General features: G+C 34.7%; 3 protein-coding genes across 7 annotated transcripts; 1 reads left to right on the plus strand and 2 right to left on the minus strand.

Moving 5' to 3' along the window:
* Positions 1-625: 625 nt before the first annotated feature.
* Positions 626-4230, minus strand: LOC110631303 (probable WRKY transcription factor 14). The gene is made up of 3 exons (XM_021779074.2): positions 3268-4230; positions 2406-2546; positions 626-2010 (listed from the first exon to the last, which is right to left on the minus strand). The coding sequence occupies exons 1-3, from the start codon at positions 3891-3893 to the stop codon at positions 1428-1430; spliced, it is 1350 nt and encodes a 449-aa protein (XP_021634766.1). The 5' UTR covers positions 3894-4230; the 3' UTR covers positions 626-1427.
* A 4510-nt stretch (positions 4231-8740) lies between these two features.
* On the plus strand, positions 8741-20361 carry LOC110600108 (pentatricopeptide repeat-containing protein At4g17616). Of its 5 annotated transcripts, XR_002485639.2 has the most exons (5): positions 8751-8985; positions 9308-9356; positions 12115-14320; positions 19175-19460; positions 19556-20361. XR_002485639.2 is itself a non-coding variant. In XM_021736841.2 (2 exons), exons 1-2 carry the CDS (start codon positions 8901-8903, stop codon positions 14274-14276), a joined length of 2247 nt encoding a protein of 748 aa, XP_021592533.1. In that variant the 5' UTR covers positions 8741-8900; the 3' UTR covers positions 14277-17739. The 5 variants fall into 5 exon arrangements, 1 of the variants encoding a protein (XP_021592533.1); XR_002485638.2 differs by lacking the exon at positions 9308-9356 and having other exon boundaries at positions 8741-8985; positions 19551-20361; XR_002485637.2 differs by lacking the exon at positions 9308-9356 and having other exon boundaries at positions 8741-8985.
* A 1489-nt stretch (positions 20362-21850) lies between these two features.
* LOC110630773 (protein LIGHT-DEPENDENT SHORT HYPOCOTYLS 4) lies at positions 21851-23051 on the minus strand. Its single transcript, XM_021778346.2, has one exon. It carries the CDS (start codon positions 22686-22688, stop codon positions 21981-21983), a length of 708 nt encoding a protein of 235 aa, XP_021634038.1. The 5' UTR covers positions 22689-23051; the 3' UTR covers positions 21851-21980.
* Between the last annotated feature and the right edge of the window lie 1467 nt (positions 23052-24518).

Consider the following 24518-nt stretch of genomic DNA (forward strand, 5'->3'; position numbering starts at 1 on the left):
TCCTGAAAAGTCTTTCTTGACTCCATTTTCTTTCTTTTCAAAATCATTACTAAATTCACTATCATAACCCCAATTGGGTCATTAATTTCCTTCAAATATACATTATGACTATCACCCCATCAATCAAGAATGAGAATTTGAAGTGGTAATTGAAAACCCATTTTCCCTGCAACTTTATACTGTTGTTTTCTCCATTGAAGTGACTTTCATTTGAAAGTGTATGAAATTTTCATTAAAGTTGATGGATTTGACAGAACTTAGCGTCACTATTTCAGCAAACAAAAAAGTTGCTTCCATAACTGCAAATTGCCCATAAAGTTTCCAATATAACATGCAAAGTTTTTACACGTGTTAACAATTTAACTATGTATTTATTAATTTATGTTTCCATTTACTAATTATTTTAATTAATTATTTCTAATATAACATTTACAAGAGAGTAAAAACGAAAAACAAAAAACAGTAAAGAAAGCTGAAAGTTACTAGAAAGGGTTAAGAAAACACAAGCTTGGTTAACATGAATACGTACCATGATATATAGTAAACATGCACAAATGGGTAGTATAAAACCCTAAAAAATATAACAAGACAAAGATAAAAGTGGCAGATGATAACAGAAGAAGTCTGCAGATAGAAAAAATTTGTTGCACAAATCCATTCTTTTTAATAACTAACACTTGGAGTAAACAACTGAAAATGAAATCACAAGTTGCCATTGGTGGATTAAATAATAAAAGAGACAGAAAGCTGACGAACCTAAAGGCTGTATACAGATAGATCTCTTTCTCTCTTTACACATCTCTAGATAAGAAAAAGAGGAAGTAATTAATTTCTGGGTTGTTTTTTAATTTTAAATTATAATCACATGAATGTGTAATTTTGTGTTTTCTTTTGTCACCTTCTTTGATTTCTTCTCCTTTCTTCCCCCATTAAAAGCAATCAAAGAATTAATTCTGGCCATGTGAGCATAGACTTGAAAATGAAAAAGATGAGAGGGCAAGTCCTATCATCGTGTATCAATCTACACGGCTCTGAGCTTTCGGTTCATGTCTGATGGATGTACTTGTTTTCACTGTTGAAACCTTCTGTTCCTCAGCTTTCTGTCTCGTCCACCAATATTCCAAAAGGAATGTGGGACTCATTGGGTCTGCTTCCAATCAACCAGCACTCTCTCTCTCTCTCTCTCTCTCTCTTTCTCTCTTTTTCACAATTCTTTCTTTCCTAATTTCAGCACCCTTCTTGGTAAATTTAACAAGAAAAACATAGCAGGTAGAAACTAGAAAGAAAAAGAAAAGAAAAGGAAAAAGCCCCTCACCACATGAAATTCAAAGCTAGCTAGCTAGACAAGGGTATATACCAGGACCACAATAACTACAAATTTTTCTTTATTGGTGGCTGGGGATGATTCTTGCTCTTTATAGCTCTTGTTATAAACCCCTATTGGTGTTTATGTCCTCTGACCAATCGAAGAAACCGAATGGATCCAAGGCCTTGCCTTCTTTCTGTTCATCTCCATTGAATCCTTGGCTAAATAAAAGATCAAGCGGGTCTGCTTCTATTTCTCCCAAATCAGAAAAGAAATCTTCAGATTGGTTACACTCTGCAGGCATTGCAGGCCTGTAACTCTGAGGAAATCCTTCGCTGAATCGATCAGTATCATCCACCTCCATTTGTTTCTCAACGTCTTCAGTCTCTTCTTTTACAGGTGCACTTGATGTTGAACTACCACCAAGCATTGTTGGAGACAATGTATCATTGCTGTTCTCCTTCTGTTCTTCCTTAGCATTTGCTGAATTTTGGGGTTGAGAGCTCAGTGAACTCTTTGAACCACCAGCATTGTTCTTTGGTGGCTGAGACCTTGTTGACCCAGCAAGAGCGTTCCTCTGAGTTGGCCATGGATGGTTGTGCTCAGAAGTATAGGTGATAACCAACATGTTAGGATCAGTTCGGCTACGCTCCACTTGCTTCCTTGCTGAGCAACCCTTTGAGCTGCTGCATCTATAGTATCCCCTGAAATATAATGCAAAAGGGTTACCCATCAAAAAATTATACATTGAAGCGGTGATACAATACAGAATTGCCTATATAGTTAGTTATCTTGTTGTACCACGAAGATAATTTTACATAATATCACCGCTTTATTATATAATTGCTACTTACCGATCACAGCAATCCTCCATCAAGTATATGAACAACAATTCGCAACATATAGATGGTATTTCATGCTCAACAGGAAAATAAAAACAATATTTTCTTTAAAGGAAAAAAAGGCAAGAATTTTTTTTAGGTAATGATATGTCAGAGGAAAAGGAAAATGGGGAATTCAGCTTTTTGTTCATTGTCTGAAGAACTTTATAAAGGTTATGAATCTAGAAATGACAATACAAAATTTTTCTTTGGCTTGCCTTGGATAAGGAGAACCTTTGATGGGTTTCTGACCATATTTTCTCCATGCCCATAAATCCGACGGAACCACTTCTCCACTAGACCTGCTGTTTGCAGCTGCCGGTGCCGGAATACAAACCACCTTCTTTGCCTGGCTCTTCCTGAATCAACAACACAAATTTCCAAATACTGAGGACAATCAACACCAGTTGAAGACTATTTTATCAATAACTGTTAATCAAATTTGAAAATACAATGAAATACAATGAAAATTAAGAATGATTAAATTCCATTCTGGGGAAGAATATCTATCTTAATTTGGATTATTTTCTTTGAGAAAGATGAAAGAGATGGGACATTATTAGTTCTAAAGATTACAAATAGCAATCAAGTCAAAGTTATGCAACTTTCAGTTGTCATAGGAGGGATAAGAAATGTGTTGGAGATTGAGATGCTTTCATGAAAGCTAAGTCTGCGAATCATATTATGACAACACAATTTGGCTAGCTTTTTTTTTCAGGTTGATTGTATTTCTTTTTGGTACATTAATGGAAAACAGTAACCCTAAGAACTAGACAATCAATCTTAGAGTCACCCATTACAGCTTTCTGTCAAACCCTAATTCCTCAGATCCTTGTTGTAAATGATTGTGTACAACTCAAGTTTCAAGAAAATTCATTCACCTTCTACTCATGATCATGATGATGATGATAAAGATGATGATCATCTTCTTTTTCGATTAGTGAAATAATATTAAAAAAATGGTTATAAAATGGAAAATTACAGTAAAGTTGCATTAAAATCATAATTCAGTTATATTAAATATATTAACTCATTGAAGCAAGTGAACAAAATTAAATTAAATAATAGTACTGATCTTACCTTCTCTTGATACCTAGATTCCTTGGAGATGAGATCTGCACCGGACCGGCGTTGTCAATCAAGCAAGTTTTAGAACTATTAGTGTTAATCATGTCGATTGAAACCATAGAAGAAGCTTTAAAACCTCTAGGCGAAGAAGCAGCAGCAGCAGCAGCAATAACAGGAGAATTACAAGGTGAAACAGGCAACTTGGTTGGATTCTTCTGCGAGATCTGAATTCTTGAAAATATATTACACGGATTTTTATTCATCTCCTCCTCAAAGACTTTATGGGCAAGAATATTACTAGCATTTGCACGGGAAAAATCATTACTTGTATCATCAGGACTAGAACTAAGCACACGACCTGTAGAATTTGGACTGCTGAAATATCCAGAACTTGCAGCGACGTTGAGCTCATGAAGAAGTGGATCTCTCATGTTACAAAAAGGATCACCAAATACATTATCCCTGGTATCCTCCATAGCAGCAGATGAAGAAGAAAAAGAAAGATTGAGCGGATCAGATGGGAATTCCCAGTTGGATACAGGAGCATCTGATTGGCATAAACCTCCAGCGCTGCCTCTAACTATATCTGTTAAATCACCGTGATAGTTGTCCATTTCCGAGTCAAAGAAGCTGCACATACTACACTAATTCACAATCAAGAAGCGAGTAAAGATAAGAGAGATATGCATAATGGGAAGAGAGACAGAGAGAGAGAGACAGAGAGAGAGTGAGAGAATTTGGTGAAAGATGTGAAGTTTCTTGCACCCAAAAAGACAAAGAAGGCAGGCATGCAAGATTAACTTTCTTTTTCTATTGATTTTTCATTCTATTAAGGTTTATGGGAGATGGGTTTTCAGTTATTAGGAAGAAAGCAAAGCTAATAAAATAAAATGAAGAAGCTTTTCAAGGTTTGAACTATGGGAGTTTCTTGTTCTTGCCTACAGTACCAAACAAAAGAGAGATAGAGAGAGGGGGGGAGAGAGAGTCGCTGACTTTTAATACAAACAAAACAACCATCTCTCCATACGCAACAGCAACAAGAGAGAGTGTTTATTTTATTATTAAACTAAAACCAGAGTTTATAGTTTAGATAAAAGATTGCCAAGAATGGATGAGTTCATTCATTGAAAATAGGCAACATTCATTTACTAAATTAATATAAAAATAAAGGGATTAATTAAATAATTCCTGCTGGTGATGCAGCCAAGTCTTAGAATTAAACTGAACCAAAAAGGGTCAAATTATGCAACTGTTTAATGTTAGTTTAGTGTTAGGTTTGTTGTTTAGCTCATTTTCTCTGTTACACAAAAGAAAAAAACAGTGATAAAATTTAATAGAGGGTCTTATCTTTCAAAAACAAACAAAGTGTCCATGGGAAAGTTAAAGTTAAAGAGGCGGCAAGTAGCCGCATTCTTCGGAAAACGTTTCGAAACTTTGAGATAAACCCGTTTCTCTGTGACCCATTCGCTAACCTAATCATGAGCACTTCTCTCTTTGTATGCTTACAATTTGTGCAAAGAAGAGTGCTCTATCTCTACCCACATTCCCCAAGTTAAAAACAAGCAACAAAATGAAAAATCACAATAAATAGACCTATTATTCAAAGAGAATTAATTTACTAATTTTTTAATTTAAAATTAAAAATTATGATAATAAAATTAAAAATAAATTTTATTATTAATTTCAAGTTTAAATCATAAGCATAAAATACCTTTAAAATTATCTTTCTTTTTAATAGGTCTACACATTATTATTTAGATTTTAAATACCGAATGATTCACACTAAAATAAATAATAAAAAATTTTAATTTATAGTTTGAGTATAGTTAGATTATTATAATTTTATATATCACATTCTACCACGATAATTTATAAAAAAAAAATATAATGATATATAATAGTAATACAAAACTATTAAATAATTTGAATTTATAATTTTAAGTTAAGTTTAAACTGTGCACTCCGAGGCTTAACCTGGTGGAAAGTGCATCCTTGTAGTCTTGAGAGATCTAAGGTTCGACTCCCCCAACTCCCTGATTCAAAAAAAAAAGTTAAGTTTAAACTGTTGTGATTAATATCATAATTATTCTAAATATCGCAACAAAAATATTAATTAACTACAGAAATTGAGTAGGATTGAATTATCATTACCTAGCTATATATCCTTAACCATTCTTTATAGCCTACCTTGATTATTATATGTTAAAACAATCTAAAATATTAATTATTTCTGTACTTTGATTGTTTTGTCTCTGTGCATAACATGCTTGATTGATTTATTATATGTTCTACAACTGAACTATGCAAACTATATATTAACTACACCATATATGGGGACAGCCACACACATGTGGAGAGCTAACCCTAGAAGCATATAGGAGGATTTCTTATGAATATTTTGTTGAAAATAATTTTTAAAAAAATAATCCAATGATACATCTACTCTGTAAATTAACCTACTATTAAAAAATAATACAACAAATTGATTAACCTTATCCACTTTAAACTTTTCAATCCAGTATAATCTCTAGATATTATTAGAGACTAAGACAATAGGCAATTGAGTTGTAAGAATGCTAAATCCATAGTATTTATTAGATTAAAAAAATTAATTATGCAGTACCTTTAATGATGATTAAGCTTTGAAAAGGTTGATTATCATGATATATAAACAAGGCAGTTAGAGTGTAATCTTATATTTATGTCGGAATGATTAAGGACAAGGATTAATTTTTAGTATTAGGATTAGTGTCTAATAAAACCCAAGTGGTTGAGTGATTAATTAGTGGAAATTAACTTTCAAATAATATAAATTAAAATGGGTTTTTGTCTTAAAAGTGTAAAAGTGAGGTTGCTTTTCACATAGAGGTGGGCGTGATTCGTTCATAATTGTGCAAGCAGCCATGGTTGATGAGACACATTGAAGAAACGTTAATGAGAAACGTTTCTTTTATATAATATCTCTCTCTATCTATCTATACGTACATGTATCCACCTGTCCATCAATGTGTAGATATTTAAAGATGGGATGTTGCTTAGTATATGATAAAAGATTGAAGCTTTCAATGGGCCAATGATCATCGAGGGAATCACCGACCTCTTGTGTTTGATGAGACATTTTCAGAATCTCCGGTGGCTACTGCCTACCAATTATCTAATCTTTCTCTTTTTCAAGGGTCTTAGAACAGTGAATTCAATCAATTCGTCTCTCACTCTCCCTCATTGAAAAGACCATAGTTGCGGAACACCCACCCTTCCCTTTTTATTTTCAAATACTATAATCATTCATCATCGTACATTTTATTTTTAGTCTTTACAAGTAATTTCATTATTATTCCAATAATAGATTTAGTTGAAAAGCCTAATAAATTCCCCACATGAAGTTGGCACAAGAAAGAATATAGGAGGGTTAATTAATTAAGGGCCAGCTGATTTTGATATACATAGAAATAAAAAACTAATAGAATTCTAGCTAGCAAATGGGGTACTTGGTAGGTGGTCCTCTACTCCCCCAGTTTTATTATTTGTCTCTTTCATGCTCTCAATTTTATAATTAGGGCATAATATAAATTCATCACTGGGATTTTTTTTGTCCTGCTCCTATCCATAAAAATAAATAAAAAGTAAAACTCTAATTATCTCTTATAAAAAAATAATTTAGTATAGTATTTTATATATATATATTTAAAGAAAATAAGCAGTGATAGGGTCCATACAAGACAGTTGCCCCACGTTCCAGCATGACACACTCCCCAGTCCCCACCAGAGAACAAATTGAACTGGGATTCTCTGACCATTACTCTTACAGGGCTTTTATCTTCCCATGCCCACAAAGAATCCTACCATGTGAACCATCCCCTATTTTAATCTACACAGTATTATTCTTATTTTTTAAAAAATTAATTAATTAAACTTAATCCTAATAATTAATTAATTAAATTCATGACTCAGTAAAAATGCCAAATACCTCTTTCTTCGCTGACGATTGCTTCTTAATTATATTAATCCAAAAACGAAGAGCAGCCTTATTTAATTCTTTCAGTCTTTGTTTTGGTCTCAAAGCTGTATAACGCATGCCAGACACTTTGCCTAAGCGTGTAACGCCTCTCGACGTCATCCTTTTACCCGTTACGTTCATATTAGCCGTCTAGATTATCTACATGGACGGTCTGGATTAGCAGAAAAATCCTTGAAACTTAGAGGTGGGGCTATTGTGACGATTGGTTAGTGGTTACCACATTCTACAAGTGTTTGCACTGAATAATTTCTCATCGTATTAGAGGTGGGGCTATTGTGACTTAGCACCAACCACAGTGGCTACACATAGGCTTTACGAAATGGAGATTTTGGTAGTAACTTGGAAGTAGCTAGGGCCATAAAACATGGACATAATGTTATCATCTGAGGAAGCTTCTGCCCATTTGCAGAAACAAGATTGATCTTAGTGGGTGATGCTCATCATCATCAGCCATGTATTCAGAAGATAAGACCATGCACTGGAAACTGCCAAAATTTCATGATTTTAATTAACATTGGATTATATTAAAGTAATTAAGATTTAATGGATAATTAAACCCTTGGATTGCGTGGCACGTTGTCCTTGCCCATGTCCCATGTGATTTATATTACTTTGCTTCCAATTATAATAACTTCAATATCTTTTTTTTAGCCTTTAATTGAGGGATTATTTAGAGATTCAAAATTTCCCTTTATGTGCAACTCAAGTTCTTTTAAAACCATGGTCGTGCTTTCACACCCTTTTTCTTTTTCTCTATTTTTTTTTTTAGTTTATACAATAGGATAATTATATATTTAAAACAAAAATTCATATTTTTTATTATTTTATTAAAAATAATATATCACTCATATTATTTTATTAAAAATTAAATGAAACCGTATTGGCCCAACTAAATCAAAGCCCCCTCCTCCAGTTTATGGGCCTTCGATGAGACCAGTTCTTATATAAAGGAGTGGATATTCAGAAATGATAACTGGCCATACTTCTTATACAATTTTTATTAAAATTTTGAAAATTTTATTTAGCTTTTTTAAATAAAAAATTTATTTAGTTTCAATGAAAAAAAATTTTTTTAAAAATTTTAATAATTATATATAAAAAAATAATTAAAATCTAAACTGGTTTACTTTCTGCCTTTGTAAATTTGAATTATTCCAATGATATACTAAAATAATCCATCAAAATCTCAACTAAAATGCCAAACTTTTTCATGGAAATCTGATTGAATCTCAACCCTTTGTATTTATTAATTTTTTTTACCAATTTGATGACTTATTAATTTGGGTTAATGCATTCAGTTTGTTTAGTTTATATATTTTTTTAATTTTTTTTATCAGAAATAAGTAAGTTATTTAATTTTATAGAAAATAAAGTATTTAAACCAAATAAAGAGGATGATTTCAATGAGATGTTCTTATTTGTGAAAATTGTTTATTTCCTAAATTTATTTTTAATGTAATTACTACCGAGTTAACTCGGTGATACCGTGCTCGAGGAGAGAAATTTTTATCTCAATTTTGGCGCTTTTCCCACTCTGCCTCCCTCTTCTATCTCTCCCCGCTCTGGTCTCTCTGTCCTGGGCACAACCACAATCGTTACTCTATCTCCCTCTCCCTCTTGATCGTTGATGCTGTCTCTCTCCCCATTGATCTCAATCTTATTCGGGCAAAGTTCATGTCATGGAAATTTCAGTAATTTTGGCCTCTGTTTAGGTATTTTGTCTTTTTGTTTTTTCTTGACATTTTTGTCTTCATTTGTTTTCTTGTGTAATTAGGGTTAAAATTTTTATTTATTTGCTATTGAATGTAATTTAATTAGGGTTGAAATTTCGTGAATTTTCCTTGCATACATATATATATATTGGAAATTGAAGAGAACTTTGGTCATATGTGGCCAGTTAAAGAGCTTTTAGTTCCTACCCTATCTCATTAAAGAATGAAGTAAGAACCCCACTGTAAAGTCTATTTCAGTTACATGTGATTATTCTTCTACCCTGTGACTGTATAGTAACAATGTATACAATCAATTTTGTAGAGCGTTTACTGGCTTTTGAAAATTGGCCAAGAGGAAGTACATGGGAGAGGTATGCCATAAATTATTTCCATTTCTCTTTTAGTTTCGCTATGGAGGATTATCACCTGTTCTTTTAGTTTTTTGTTCTCAAGTAGTCATGCTGGAGTTGACTTTGAAGTTGATAATAATATTGAAGCTACTTAATTCATGGTCCGAAGTGATGCAAATGGCTAAAACCTGTTCTGCAGTAATATGATCATCAAATTGAATAAAAAGTTATGTTATGTATCAATCATTGGTTTATAGCTTATTTCGTATGGCGAAGAATATGCTTCTAATATTAGTTTGTAGATGGTGTGGATGCATTTGCAAAAACTAGATTTTATTCTGGTTTTGCATTTGACAGATGAATTTAACAAATTCTGATGGATTTTGTGAATCAAGTGTACTATAAATGGAGGTTATAATTAAAAGACGGAAGTAAGCATGCAATTAGTTTTGTTGAATGTAAGTCCAAGGAACTATATCTATTGCTGGCTTAAAACAAAACTGCATTACATGAAATATCATGGTATCCATGAATAATATTTTTAATTCAATATTTTAGTGGTCATTGTACCGTCTCTTCCTGCCAGGTCTATACATACCAATGAATATGATCCATCATGAATCTTAAGCAATGGAAATGTTACTAGTTGTCAACATGTTCACCTGAAATCTTTTTTGCAAACAACAAATTCCTACAGTGGAGTAGTACTTAACGATCAAGCTTTAAATGGAAGCGAGAAATTAGCAAGACTTAACATCATTGGCTATCATCCAAAGAAACAATGGAAAATCTGTTCAAATAATTGTATAACTTGGTTATAATATATGCCAATGAGACTATATTCAATTAGAGCTCTAATATGTGATATGGGTTAGATCACAAAAGAAAAAAAAAATACTCAAACTATTTCCATAGAAAATAAAATTTAATTCTAACTGAAAATTAATGACATCTAATCCTAATGCGACAATAACTAAGCCTTAAACACAAACATAATACAATTACTTTTAAGCATAATAAAAATATGAAATGTAAAGCATGTAGTCTTAAAAAAAAGAGAAGATACCATGAATGAAAAGTAGTGAAGGTTACCCATCCTGTTGTCAATATAATTGTAACATAATTCAATTACTTTTAAGCAGAATGATATTTTTGTTGTTGCAGATGGTAAGTCACCCATTCCCCTCATATTTATTCATATTTGTTGCTGAATAATATCTTTTTAGAGCTGAGGAAAGAGGGCTATGTTTCTCAATCTTATATTCCGATGCACTACCTCAGCAGGTGTATGAGATTTGGCAAGAAACAATGCCAAAAATTTTAGTTCTCTGAATGCAAAAATCCATAATTTGGGTGAGGATGAGATCTTGATATTCTTGTTGATTTAGTAATAATTTTCACATAAAAAGAAAAGGTGACCTTATTCTAAGAGAGAATCAGAGGATGGCAAGAAAAACATAATGTGTGGTTTTTGATTTAGTGTTTTCTCTTTTAAAAGTATTATTAAATAAGTGATGTAATAGAAATCACAATGCTACCCATGAGTGTTGTGATAACTGATTCAGTACTCTTCTCCTTAAGTGATGTCGAGGGTTTTATGCTTATTGATGGAGCAAATATTTGCTAAGAGCACTTACTTCTCAGTGAGCCAACCCGGTGCAAATAAATTTTTGTCCTAGTCCAGTGGTCTGAGATACTTGTGGTTAAAAAAATTATCACAGTGCTTGTAGCTGAAATGATTGTGCATTTTCTTCTATAGAACAATAAACATGAAACCATAGTGTTAATAATTGCTCCTCAAAGGATGTGGCTTATTGTTATTTGTTAATTATTTGCTAATTCTTGAAATTGTCTATTTTTTCTTCTATTTTGATTTAATTAATATTTGAACATCAAAGGTTGAGCTAAAGAGCTAGTAATTTAGGTTCTAAGGATAGAAAGAATCATTTAGTAACAAAATGGTTTTATAGTTCAAAAATTTCTACAATGACAACTAAGCATATTTTAATTTCATTTTAAAATAGCAAAGAATTAATAATTATTATGATCAAATTCTAAGGATTTCTTTTTTTATTTTTGAGAAAAAATTGCATGTATCTAGTTGTGGGTCTCATTCTCAACTGAGAGTAATGCCAGAATAAGACTATTGGAAATTAGAATGACATGGGTTGAAAACTTGAATTTATCATTCATTTTGACATGGTTTAGAAATATTAATTTGGATTAGCAAAATCATTTAATTTATTTTTTTGTTTCATTAAGATTTTGAGTGATTGAAATTTGTTGAGCATATTGAATTGGTGATACATTTATTGAATACTCGTAGTTATTATTTTCTTTAGATTAAATGCATAACAAGCTTATGTGCTTAAAGTATGCTTCAGTAGCTACAATGGAAAAGGCTAAAGGATTCTTGCAAACATTGATGCTACTTAAGAAACAAAGTTATTGAGAAAATTTGGAGACTTATGGGCATCCCATGGTCTGCCTTTTGGTTTTTCAAGATATTTGTTCATGTCCTTGGTATGTTTGATACCATTAGATTTGATAATAAGTTTCTCATCATATATTCTTAGGACTAATTTCCTCTTTTAATATTGGTTATAGTTTTCTTTCGGTCAGTGTGTAATGTCTGTCTTAGTTCAGTCATTGGAATAGATGATATATGAGAAATGCAAGCATAATAACTCTAGGCTTTAGCTGCTGGAACCATATTTGAATTGTCTTCTATCCAATATGTATTTTTCTACTGATCTTATTTGGCATATTATACTTGCAGCTGTAATAAATATTTGGATGGCACTAATTTCAACAAGGAAAGTTTTCTTGCAACCACACATCGTCAAGAGCTATTTGCATGGATGTGTTATGGCTTCTGCTATCCAGAAGACTGCCTTAATCTCGTGGCATGGCAGTGAATTTTCAGTTGAGGAAAGTTTTCATAGGTTTCAGGTCTTAGATATATTCTGTAAGCTGAATCAGTTTGTGAATTTTCAACCTTTTTCGAGTAGCACTCACCCTGAAAGGATATGTTGGGAAGTTTCCTCTCATGCTATTCTTTTGAGAAAGCTTGAAGTTGCATTGGAGGATCGCCAGTTAGATGAAGCATGGGTGACTTTTAATGACTTCAAAAGCTTGTATGGTTTTCCTATAGATTCTTTGATGAGCAGGTTGATCACTGAACTGTCCTACTCGTCTGATCCTTATTGGCTACAAAAGGCATGTACTTTAGTCTTGCAAATTTCTAAAGAGAAAGCCAACTTGCTTAAGACTGAAGTACTAACAAAACTTGCAATCTCTTTGGCAAGAGCACAGATGCCTATTCCTGCTTCAATGATCCTAAGAGTGATGCTAGAGAGAGAGAATATACCCCCGGTAAGCGTATTGCAGTTAATCTTTTTGCATATGGTGAAGACAGAGATTGGTGCATACCTTGCATCCAATTTCTTGATTCAAATTTGTGATTATTTTCTGCATTTAAGTGCAAAAAGAAGTGAACATAGAAAGATGATAAAGCCTGATACAATGACCTTCAACCTTGTTTTGGATGCCTGTGTGAGGTTTAAGTCATCTCTAAAAGGCCAAGAGATCTTGGAATGGATGTCGCAAATCAGTGTCATAGCTGATGCACACTCAATCATTATTATTTCACAGATATATGAAATAAATGGTCTGAGAGATGAGATAAAGAAATTGAAAGATCATATTGATAGAGTATCTGCACCTTTTGTTTGTCACTACAGGCAGTTCTATGATTGCTTGTTGAACTTACACTTTAAGTTTGATGACCTTGATGCTGCCACTAAGCTTCTATTAGATATGAATGGATTCTGGGGTTCCGTTCCTAGTACAAAACCTAGAGAGGAAATGCAAAAACCTTACCTTGTCTCAATAGGATCTCAGAATCTGAGGGCTGGGTTGAAGTTACAAATTGTGCCTGAGCTGCTGCAGAAGGATTCTGCTATCCAACTGGAGGATAAAACTGAATTTGTAATCTTTAAGAATGGGAAGCTTCTTCCTAGTAATAGAGCCCTGGCAAAGCTCATCCACTGTTACAAGAGACATCAGAGAATTACTGAGATTTCAAAAGTTTTAGTGAGCATGCAAAAGGTCTTTCAGACACTTGGTGGATCTAATTTATGCTCTGATGTTATTGATGCATGCATTCGTTTAGGTTGGCTGGAGACTGCTCATGATGTCTTGGAAGACACAGAAGAAGCTGGAATTCCAGTGGGCTTGACTGCATACATGGTACTCTTAACATCTTATTACAGTCAAGGTATGTCCAAAGAAGCAGAGGCCGTACTGAGACAACTTAGGAAGGCTGGTTTAGAATCAAATTTGCCTGGTGAGATAGCTGCTTCTGCTGGCCTTTCAGAAACAACTGAAAGTATATCATCTTCTGTTACTGCATCAGATCTGGCTGATTTCTTGGTTCAAGAAGTGAGAGAGGAGAAGGCGATTCCTCCTATTATCTACGAGTTAAATTCTTCTATTTACTTCTTTTGCAAGGCTAAAATGATGGGGGATGCTTTGAGGTCATACCGAAAAGTGCAGATGATGGGAATCCAACCCACAGTGCAAACATTTTCCTTTCTAGTATATGGATATTCTTCTCTGGAAAGGTACCGAGATATTACAGTGTTATGGGGGGACATTAAGAGGCACATGAAGAGCAGAAATATAGTGGTGAGCAGGGACCTTTATGAACTCTTGCTCATGAATTTTATCCGAGGTGGTTACTTTGAGAGGGTGATGGAGGTTGTTGGTTACATGAAAGATCAGAATATGTACACTGACAAGTGGATGTATAAATGTGAGTTCCTGAAGCTTCATAAAAATCTATACAAAGGTGTAAGATTATCAGAGGCAAGAAATGAGGTTCAAAGAAAGAGGCTTGAATTTGTTCAGAAATTTAGGAGATGGGTTGATATTGATTAACTTCAATCAGAAGTTAGCAAGTACTCAATTTCATTAAATGCAAGGTAAGACTTGGCCTTCTAGATCTGAATATTTGGCATGCAACCCCTTCTAGATCTGAACATTGAATCTCATTTTGCTTAATTGGACTTACCGTTATACTCAATGGACGGTATTTCTCAACCCAAAACTATGAAATTGCATGGTCAGTTATTCCACAACCAAATTATTCTTATGATTGATAGCGGTGCCGGCCATTATTTTGTCTCGGAGTCCTGGTCCAAAAAATGTCCTTGCCTGTCAAAACCACACCTCCCTTTCGAGTGAAATTGGATGATAGTTGTTGCCTCAGCTACTTGCTCTTCTCTTGTCCTTTATTTGGGACCCATACAAATTGCCCCGGAATGCTATGTTTTTCCCTTGGGTGGCATTGATGTAATTCTTGGAGTCACTTGGCTTGAGACATTGAGAGATGTTAAGGTCAATTGGAAGCAAGTGACGATGCAATTTGTCTATAACAGGACCCCTGTCACCCTTTGCAGCAGCTCTTATTTGATTCATGCTCCAGTGTCCCAACATTCATTGCTCAAAATAACTGAGATTGATTTTTCTCTACTCTTATGGGATTGTTCGATGACCAAGTCACCATCCTCTACTGTTGCATCCTCTTTTTCAAACTCTCAATCTCAGTGGCTTACCCAGTTAGTCGAGAAATTTGGCATGGTATTTTCTGACTCTCTTCGAGTACCTCCCGCTAGAAAGTCTGATCATCAGATTCCATTATAACCAGATGTTACAGCCATCTCTGTGCGTCCTTATCGCTATAGCCATTACCAGAAGGATCAAATTGAAAAAATGGTTTCCGAGATGTTGGCTGCTTGTATCATCAGATCCAATTCCAGTCCTTTTTCTAGTCCGTTACTGTTGGTTCACAAAAAAGATGGGAGTTGCGATTTTGTGTGGACTACCGCCAACTAAACAAGGCCACCGTACCTGATTGGTGATGAATTACATGGCGCCTTTTTTTTTTCTAAAATTGATCTTCATTCGGGCTATCACCAAATACGCGTGAAAGAGGCAAACATTCCAAAGACAGCACTCTGTATCTATTTTGAGCACTATGAGGTCATTGTCATGCCGTTTGGTCTCAAATGCTCTGGCAACTTTTCAAACCACCATGAATGATATCTTTCGGTCTTATTTGCGGATGTTTGTTTTGATTTTTTGTTATGATATTTTTGTCTACAATAAGACTTGGGAAGACCATCCTCATCATTTAGAGGTAGTATTACAGACCTTACAGCACTATCAGTTTTCTGCCATTATAAGAAGTGTATTTTGGGCAAAAAATTGTTGGAGTGTTTGGATCATTTAATTTTCTTGAATGGGGTAGCTATGGATCCCAACAAGGTCTCTGTGGTAATGCTTGACCTCTTCCTCAGTCTATCAAAGGGGTTCGTGGAACTACGGTAAGATTGCATATCCGCTAATCCAAATCAGTACAAAAGAAGCTCAACAGCAGTTTCAACGGTCCACAGAGGCTCAATGATGCCTTAAAAGGTTGTTCTGACTATGCAAGATTTCTCCAAACTATTTGAATTGGAATGTGATACTTCTGGTGGGGGTATCAATTTATAGTGGAATACAAGCTTGGCATTGCTAATCGAGGGGCATATTCTTTATCTCGCCGAAAAGAGCAACCAGCAGAATTAACAGCACTTAGTCATCTTCGTTGGCTTGATTTTGATGAATTAATTGTTGTTGTTCACAATGACCCAAAATTACAGAGTATAATCATTGCTCTTCAACGTGATTCTTCAAGCCACCCATAATGCTCTGTTTTACAAGGGCAGGTTAGTGATACCTGCTAAGTCTGATTTGGTTCCTAAATTCCTTAATGAGTTCCATTCCACACCAATAGGTGGCCATTTTAACGTTTTTCGGACTTATAGGCGTTTAGCAGCCTCCTTTTATTGGAAAGGAATGATGAAGTGTGTCAAAGAATTTGTGACTTCCTGTATAGTGTGTCAAAGAAACAAATATGAGGCACTTTCCCCTACGGGCATCCTTCAACCACTTCCTATTCCAACTGCAGTATGGTTTGATAAATCTTTATTTCGTTACTTGCTTACCTAAGTCACATGGAATTGATCGAATTCTTGTTGTGATTGATCGTTTGACAACGTATGCCCACTTTCTTCCTTTTCGGCACCCTTATATTGCGAAAATAGTGGTAGAATTATTCGTTAAGGAAGTAGTTAAACTACACAGGGTGCCAAGTACCATTGAGATCCCATATTCATTAGTAATTTTTTGTAGGAGATTTTTTGGTTGATGGGTACTTCTTTATGAACGAGTTCTGCTTACCATCCTCAAACAGACAGACAAACAGAGGTCCTTGATCGCAGTTTGGAATAGTATCTACGCTGTTTCACTTTTGAACAGCCAAAGGTCTGGATCAAATGGCTATATTGGGCCAAATATTGGTATAATACCTCCTACCAGAACGCTATAAAACAAACTCCTTCTCAAGCTCTGTATGGTCGGGCACTACTTGCTATGCTACAATATTTACCTGGTGAGACTAGAATTGAAGAAGTCTCCACAACCTTGATGGATCGGGATGAGATAATCAGACAGCTTAGGCATCATATTCTAAATGCTCAAAACTCCATGTCTCAATATGCCAACAAGAAAAGAAGAGAGGTGGAATATCAAGTGGGTGACATGGTTTTTCTAAAGATCTGACCTTATAGACAGCTCTCTCTCCAATCTCGAGTCTGTCCTAAATTGTCACCTCGATTCTATGAACTTTTTCTCATCACTGAAAGGATAGGAGCAGTAGCATATAAGTTACAGCTTCCTGCAGAGTCCCGGGTGCAGCTGGTGTTTCATATTTATCAGCTAAAAAAGGTTGTTGGCAATCATTTCATACTCCTTACATTACCTCCTGAGTTGGCTATAGAGGAATCCATTCCTATTTTGCCTGAAGAAATCTTAAGTTGCTGTAGCCTGGATTAAAATGGTTTTACTGTTCCACAATTACGAATTAAATAGCAAGGCCATACTGTGGATGAAGCCACTTGGATCGATGAAGCAGATTTTCGAGGTCAATTTCTAGAATTTAGTCTTGAGGACAAGGCTGTGTCTAATGGAGGTGGTATTGATGAGCCAAAACAATCTGAAGAGGGACCTAAGCATGACCAGAACGAAAGGGGAAGGAATAGAAGCAAGTGGAAGGTGTATTCTAGAAAATCCAAGGTAGTCCTTGGTGAGCTGGCATATATTCTGGATGACAGAATATGCATGAATGGTTTGAGGGAGGGAATCTTTTTGTTTATAAATAAGAAAATCGAGCAGAGAGGGGCTATGAAAAATTCTTAGCTGTTAAAGGGTAGAGTTGTCTACTAAGGGGGTATTTTTCTTCCCTGAGAAATTGTATTGAGTCCTTCTTGAATGAATTCCGGATTCTCCTGACCCTTCATTTTCTCTGTTATTAGGTGTACAAATTCTTTTCTCTATCATCCTTTAAATCCAAACCTCTCTATGCAATTTACAGAAGGAAGAAAAAAGCTGCTTAGTTAATCCCCTAGTTTCATTCCAGAATGCCAAAGAGCATGAATTAATTACTCTTGCGAAATTGTTCTGATCCTTCCAATCTCCTACAAGCCAAACAAATTTGTTCCCTCTCCATTCTTCATGGCATCACCAACAGTGGCCTGCTAGGAGCCAAGATTTTTGACATGCAAGTTACTTGCGATAGTTTTGCAGAAAATGTTTCATGAGCTTGAATTATACTTCGCTATGCCTTGAATTGGGTAATTAGAGGCAGGGGCAGCCTCACATTAAGCTTTGGAGCGGCCCTGGCCCCCCTCTATTTTTTTTTAATTGCTTTCCTTTTTAATTTAAAAGATAAGATATAAAATTTTAATTTTTTAAAATTTATTTTTATTAGTTTATCTCTAAAACTATTCCTCTAAATTTAAGAATAATAATTTTATTAATTTTAGTATTTTAAATTAATTTCCCACCATTGAAGAAAATAGATTAATATTGAAGTAAATAATCTCAGTTTTGGTGATATAAAATTTGTTTTTATCCCTGTCCACAAAATGGGTTAACTACTATTTATTATAATAATTATTTAAATTATTAATTTAAAATTATTTATAAGCACACTTAAGCTCTTAAAACTTAAAATTTAATTTTCTATGATACTTTAACTCTCAAATACGAAATTAAATTTTCTAAAAAATAAAATTTTAATCGACTAAAAACATATTACCATTGATGTTATCATGATTTATAATTTATAGATCTTCTTTATTAAGTTTTTCTAGGTTATTTAAAATTAATATAGCGTATGATGCATAAAAAATATTGGTTATTATTAGAAGATATTGGTTATTATTTGATAAAGTGTAATGTGTATATTTTATTAATTATAATAATTATATAACTATTTGAATTTTGATACATATAACTTTAAATTTTTGGTCCCCCTTAATGTTTCATCCTGTGTTCGCCCCTGATCACAGGGTTTATTGAAAAGGGGTCACTCTATTTTTTCCTTGTTGAGATTGTGAAGTTTGTACTGATACTGATACTTTTGGTTAATTATTAAGGCTTGTGGTGGTTTAATAATGTGAGATTGGGTTAGAGTTGTTCATGACACTTAGCTGTTGATGGGTTTAATGCGGATGAGTGTGTCCGTAGTTCATTTGTAAAATTTTGTATGCAGAGAATGGTTATATGGATGATGCATATTGTTTATTCAGTAAAATGCCTTTTAAAGACTGTTTTGTGAAACATGATGCCTAACAATTTTGTGAAATTCGGGAAATCAAAAGGTGCTATGTAGGTGTTTGAGGAAAAGAGGATTCACTAACTTTTAATTCTGTTCTCTGTCTGTGCTTCAGGTGCAATGCTTGATGTTGGCACTCAGCTTCATGGGCTTGTTGTTTAGTTGGGGGTTTGAGTTTAATCCTCTAGTGGCTTACACGCTGGGGCCGTATATACTAGATGCAGAATGCACATAAAATGCTTAGCCTAGTGTGGTGACTTGGAATGAGTATAGGCAAAATGGATTTATGACCGAGGCCTCTCGTCCATTTTCTGAGATTACAGCTACTGGTGTTAAACCAGACTCTACTGCATTTGCTGGTTTCCTTCCATCAGTTATTGGATCTGCAGATCTCATGCAAGGTAAGGAAATTCATAGTTGTCAAGTGAGACATTGTGCAACTTTATTTATTTATGTTCTTGAAGAGTGCACTTATTGGCATATTTTTTAAGTGCAGGGATGTTGAGATGCTTAACCGAAATACCACAACTGATATCGTTCTCTGCGCAGCTATGATTTCTAGCTGTGTGGTCAATGGGTTGATCAATGGTACTTCAGATATTTTAAGGTGGTTACTTGAAGAGAAGATGAGTCCAAGTGCACTTATTCATTCTGCACAGCTTACATCCTGAGAAATGTCAGTGGGAACTGCAATTTAGGACTTGTATGCAAAATAATGGGAAAGTTGGATCTGGCATACGAAGTTTTTAGAAGAATGCCCGAAAAGGATTTTGTTTGTTGGAATGCAACAACCACAAGTTGTTCCCAGAAAGGCAAACCACACGAAACCATTCATCATTTTCTTCAAATTTGGAACAAGGATGGAAGGACTGAATTATTGTGCCCAGAATGACATTTTTGTTGTCGGAATGGTAAGTCACCCATTCTGCTCATATTTATTCATATTCATTGCTGAATAATATCTTCCTAGAGCTGAAGAGAGAGGGCTATGCTCCTTTATCTTACATTCCGATGCACCAACAAACTTTTTGGGTTGTGATAATTGGAAAATTTTGATCCATGTTATGTAATCTTTGTATTTAGGAGGAGAAACATATTTTTGTTACAATAAAGCAGGAAACCTGTTGCCCTAAAAAGAAGCTTTGATGTTTGTGAAAAAAGAAGCAGCAGCAGCTTTGACGTCTGCTACAATGTTGTGTAAACCCCAGGGTGGTCCTCCAGGTCAATATCCAAGGGCTTTAGGAGACTTTTTTGAAAATACAAAAATATATAAAAATTGCTTAGTAGGTATTGGTATTCTAATCCCACCATGTTGTGTCGCTTAAAGGTGAGGACCAGAACCAATCTTTCTGATTAGTTTAAGAAGCAGGCTCCATTTTTTTGGGACATAAATCTCCATATCTTACTGGAATAATTTTATGGCTTTCTGTCTTAATCTGATTCTGAATGCGAATATATTTTAATCAAACAGCTGTATCTGCACGAGAGAGACACTGTTGGACTTGTGCCGCCATGCACACGTGCTACATAAGCCATATTCACTGGTATGCCAAAACTATTAACTTGGCTTCTAGATGAGTAGTCCAATTACAATCTCATATTAATACAGGTTTTTGAAGACTAACTAAATTACGCTAAATTAGATAAAGTTAACCCAATTATTTGGTTGTTAAAATTGAACACTATAGTGAAATTATTTTAGATGGAAGATGGAGAATAATTGAAATAGTTGTTTATATATATTATCATCCTTGATATTATTTAAAAATTATTTTATGAGAAAATAAATGATCTCTCGAATATAAATTCTCGTTCCACATCACTAATTAATTATATACTATTTAGGATTTTGCACTCCCTTATAAAAAATGGTGGACATCTAATCTTTCTCTTCTTTTTCAATAAGATTAGTTTTTAAATTTGTAATATCATAAATAATATTAACATAATATAATAAATTTTACAATTTTAATTTCGTATTAATTTCAAAAAAGTTATATTTTTGTTAGATACTATTAAACTTCTGAAAACAAAAAATTAATTTTTTCTTCGTATTTTATTATATATAGATACTCTCATTTTATATTACTAAATTATTTTGTTTAAGTATATAATTTAATTTCTATTTTTACTTTATATATGGTGGTTATAGTAGATTGAATTTTATGGAAAAATAAAAACATTGTGGTATGAAAACAGAAAATGTGTTTACCTCGTATTGTGTTTAGACGTACAAAATCTCTTTTTCAATATAGGAAGGCGGCTAAAAATTATAGAGAACTGATTGTTAATGTTTCGATTTGCATCTAATAAAAAAAAATACCTACTGAAAGTTTTAAGTTAAATGTTATTCTTATATCAAGACTTGAGAGTGAGTTATATCTTAGAGGAAGAAATGATGAGTATGAGAGTGAGTTATATTTTAGGGAAAGGAATGATGAGTTAATTGTAGCTCGTCAATAACAAATTTTTATAATTTTAATACTTCTAAATCATAACTTTTAGAAAAGTTTAAAATTGATTCAACGCGAATGATGGGTAGTTCTCAGTTATTATCGATCACCAAAATTTTAATTGTAAGTCTCTTATCTCAAAAATGATTTTTATTTTTATTAATTTTGTTAGTAGGTCAGTTGATGATATATTTCACTTGATTTAATTATGATATTCTAAGCTAATTAAAGTCTTTTCCTCGCATACTGATTCCTACTATTTTTGAGTTGATATTTTTAAAATTTAATAAATTTACTTTTTTATTAAAAAAAATAAATATTAAAGTAAAAGAAAAAAAAACAAAGGAAATGACTTCTCTTTAATTACTCACACAAGCATAGGAAGGAGACGCACGATCACACACTACAAAATAAACCCTGGCATTGCTAACCCTCTACACCACCAAACCCATCATCATCAACATCCCCTTAGTTCAATACAAACAGATTCCCCAATTTAACCAGACCCCTACTTACCATGTTTCTTTCAGCAAATCCACCACTAACACCGCCGCCGCTACCATCACCTTGTTGAATTTGATTAGGGTAAGTATTTGAAGATTGCAACTGTTGCTGCTGTTGTTGTGGTTTCTTTCTTTTCTTCTTCTCGTAGGCTATCCCTCTTGCCTTAGCTTGTGCATCTCTTACTTCCCTCAGGTATAGTCTCACGGCGCGTGCTCCAAATGGGTTGGTCTCCGGCAGCCCGCCGTTCTCCTCGAAGGCTGCTCGGAGGCGTCCGATCAGCGCGTCGAGGCTTCCCCAGGCCTGCTTAAGTGGACAAGGGCAGGGAGCTGGTGGGTGAGGGTGACCAAAAAATGGGCAAGCCTGATTGTGCACTTTTGTCTTGCCAAACTGGTCAAGATACCTCAAGAACTCAAGCACATGAGCCCCGCTGCACCGGGATAGTGCTAAAGGTGGGCGGTGGTTTCTTAGGTACTGCCCAAAAGTATTCCAGTCTCGTCTTTTTTGGGATTCATAACGACTTAATGGAAGCGATGGCAGTGGCAGTGACAGTGGCGGCGGTGGTGATGGTAAGGTTACCTGTTGCAGAAGTTCATGATGGTTCCCATTTCTTGATGAGCCTGTAGAATTGCAGACCACGGCAGCAGCAGCAGCGGCGGCGATGGCAGCTGACATGTTGGAGTTTATACGGAGGTGAGAAATGTTTGGTCAAGGAGCTGAAAAAGAAGACTGAGAATTGGAGCTCTATGCATACACATATATATGCGATCTTTGAAAATAGTACTGCAGCTAGCTAGCTTGGATTGGCGAAACAAGGATGCTCACTAGGGAAAGCATATAGAGAACTTTTTCCCTCATTAGAGGAAAGAAATACACACAAGAATCGCACAGAATGGTGGGCAGAGAGAGAGAGAGAGAGAAAGAGGGAGACAAAGACAGAAGCTTTACATGGAATTGAAGAGAAGAAAAACATGAGCATATAAAGAAAAGTTGGGGAGGGAGGTGAAAACAACAATGGCCATTCAATCAATTATGAGGGCAAATCTAACCCACGTTGATCTTTTCACTTGAGTTAAAAATCTTTCATAATAACAGAAGTATTTAGATAAATATAGCAACCCTTTTATTTATGTTAAATTTTTTCATCATTATCATTAAATATTAATAAAATTGTTCCACAGTCAACTACGACAGTATTAACAGAATTGATTTAAGATGATTTAGGACAGTAATAATCCGTATGAGGTTAGAGGAGACAGGAGAGGGCCCACGTAAAGAAACCCACTTCGAGCAAGTGATGACAGTTTGAATATCATTTCACAAACGTCTTTTCAATATATATATTTCACCTATTCCCACCATTTTAACACATCTACGCATGATCTATCTTATCTTATTCTTTCTTTAAGATGTAATTAATCAGTATCCACCATTTCAATGGCCTGCAAGACCGTAACTTTTTTTTTTTAAATTAAAGGTAATAGTGGATTGATAGGGAAAGGTGAGTACAAGGTCTATGACCTACATAAGCAAACAAACATTGGGCCCAAGCAATAAAAATATAAGGAGTTGGACTGGAGGATATCAACCTCAAAAGCGACACAATTGCTCATCCACAACTAAGGGAGGCTTCATGCAGCTAGAGAAAAACTGACTAACGAGGTGATGAAGCGCTCTTATGGCAAAGTGAATGCGCCCTTCAAACTAACTCTATGCGCCTCCACCTCACGTCTCCTCATCGGACAGAAAACCAGGGCTGAAAGGCTTCCAAAAACATGCACAACTAAAAAAACAACAAAGAGACAAAGAAAAAAACACAGAAGACAGCTCCACCAAAAACCCTCGGCAACGAACCCAGCTACCAACACACCAAAAAACCTATTTACACTCCACCCACTGTGGGAAGGGAAAAACCCACAGCTAGGCAGGAGAGGCTCCTCCTAGTGAGGCAAAAAGCACGGGGGAAAATTCAAAGAGGAGACTAATCCCAAAGATCTCTCTCTACACGCAGTGACAGAGGAGAGAAATTCAAGACAGTAACTTGACCATAGCTCTACTATGCATGGCCCAGAAGAGAGATTCTCAGTTTGGAATTGGATGATAGCTGATAAGAAGTTTCACTGAAAATGTGTAGCTCTATCCTTAATTAATGTTGTAATTAACTAAGTATGCTAATTGATCTCTGTTTTGCTAGCTACCTGCGAGTACTTGTACCAGCTGCATACAAGTTTTAATAGTCCTATTCCTTTGAAATTAATGAGTTAATTAACTGGTGCACGTCCTAATTCTTACAGTATTTTTTGCTTTTACTGAATTTATCAGCTTTCAATTATTGATATTGCATGTTCAAAGACTCAACAGAAAGACTTATCATTATCCAAACCTAACCTATAGGTGGCAGAAGTAGAAGTGTCAAAGCAGACCCCCACACCGCCATGCATGCTTGGTCTGCTCAGCTGACAAATTAAGCAAAGAAAAAAACAAAACGATACTTGGCTAAATTCA

Source organism: Manihot esculenta, chromosome 14 (genome assembly GCF_001659605.2).
Source record: "Manihot esculenta cultivar AM560-2 chromosome 14, M.esculenta_v8, whole genome shotgun sequence".
NCBI lineage: Eukaryota > Viridiplantae > Streptophyta > Magnoliopsida > Malpighiales > Euphorbiaceae > Manihot > Manihot esculenta.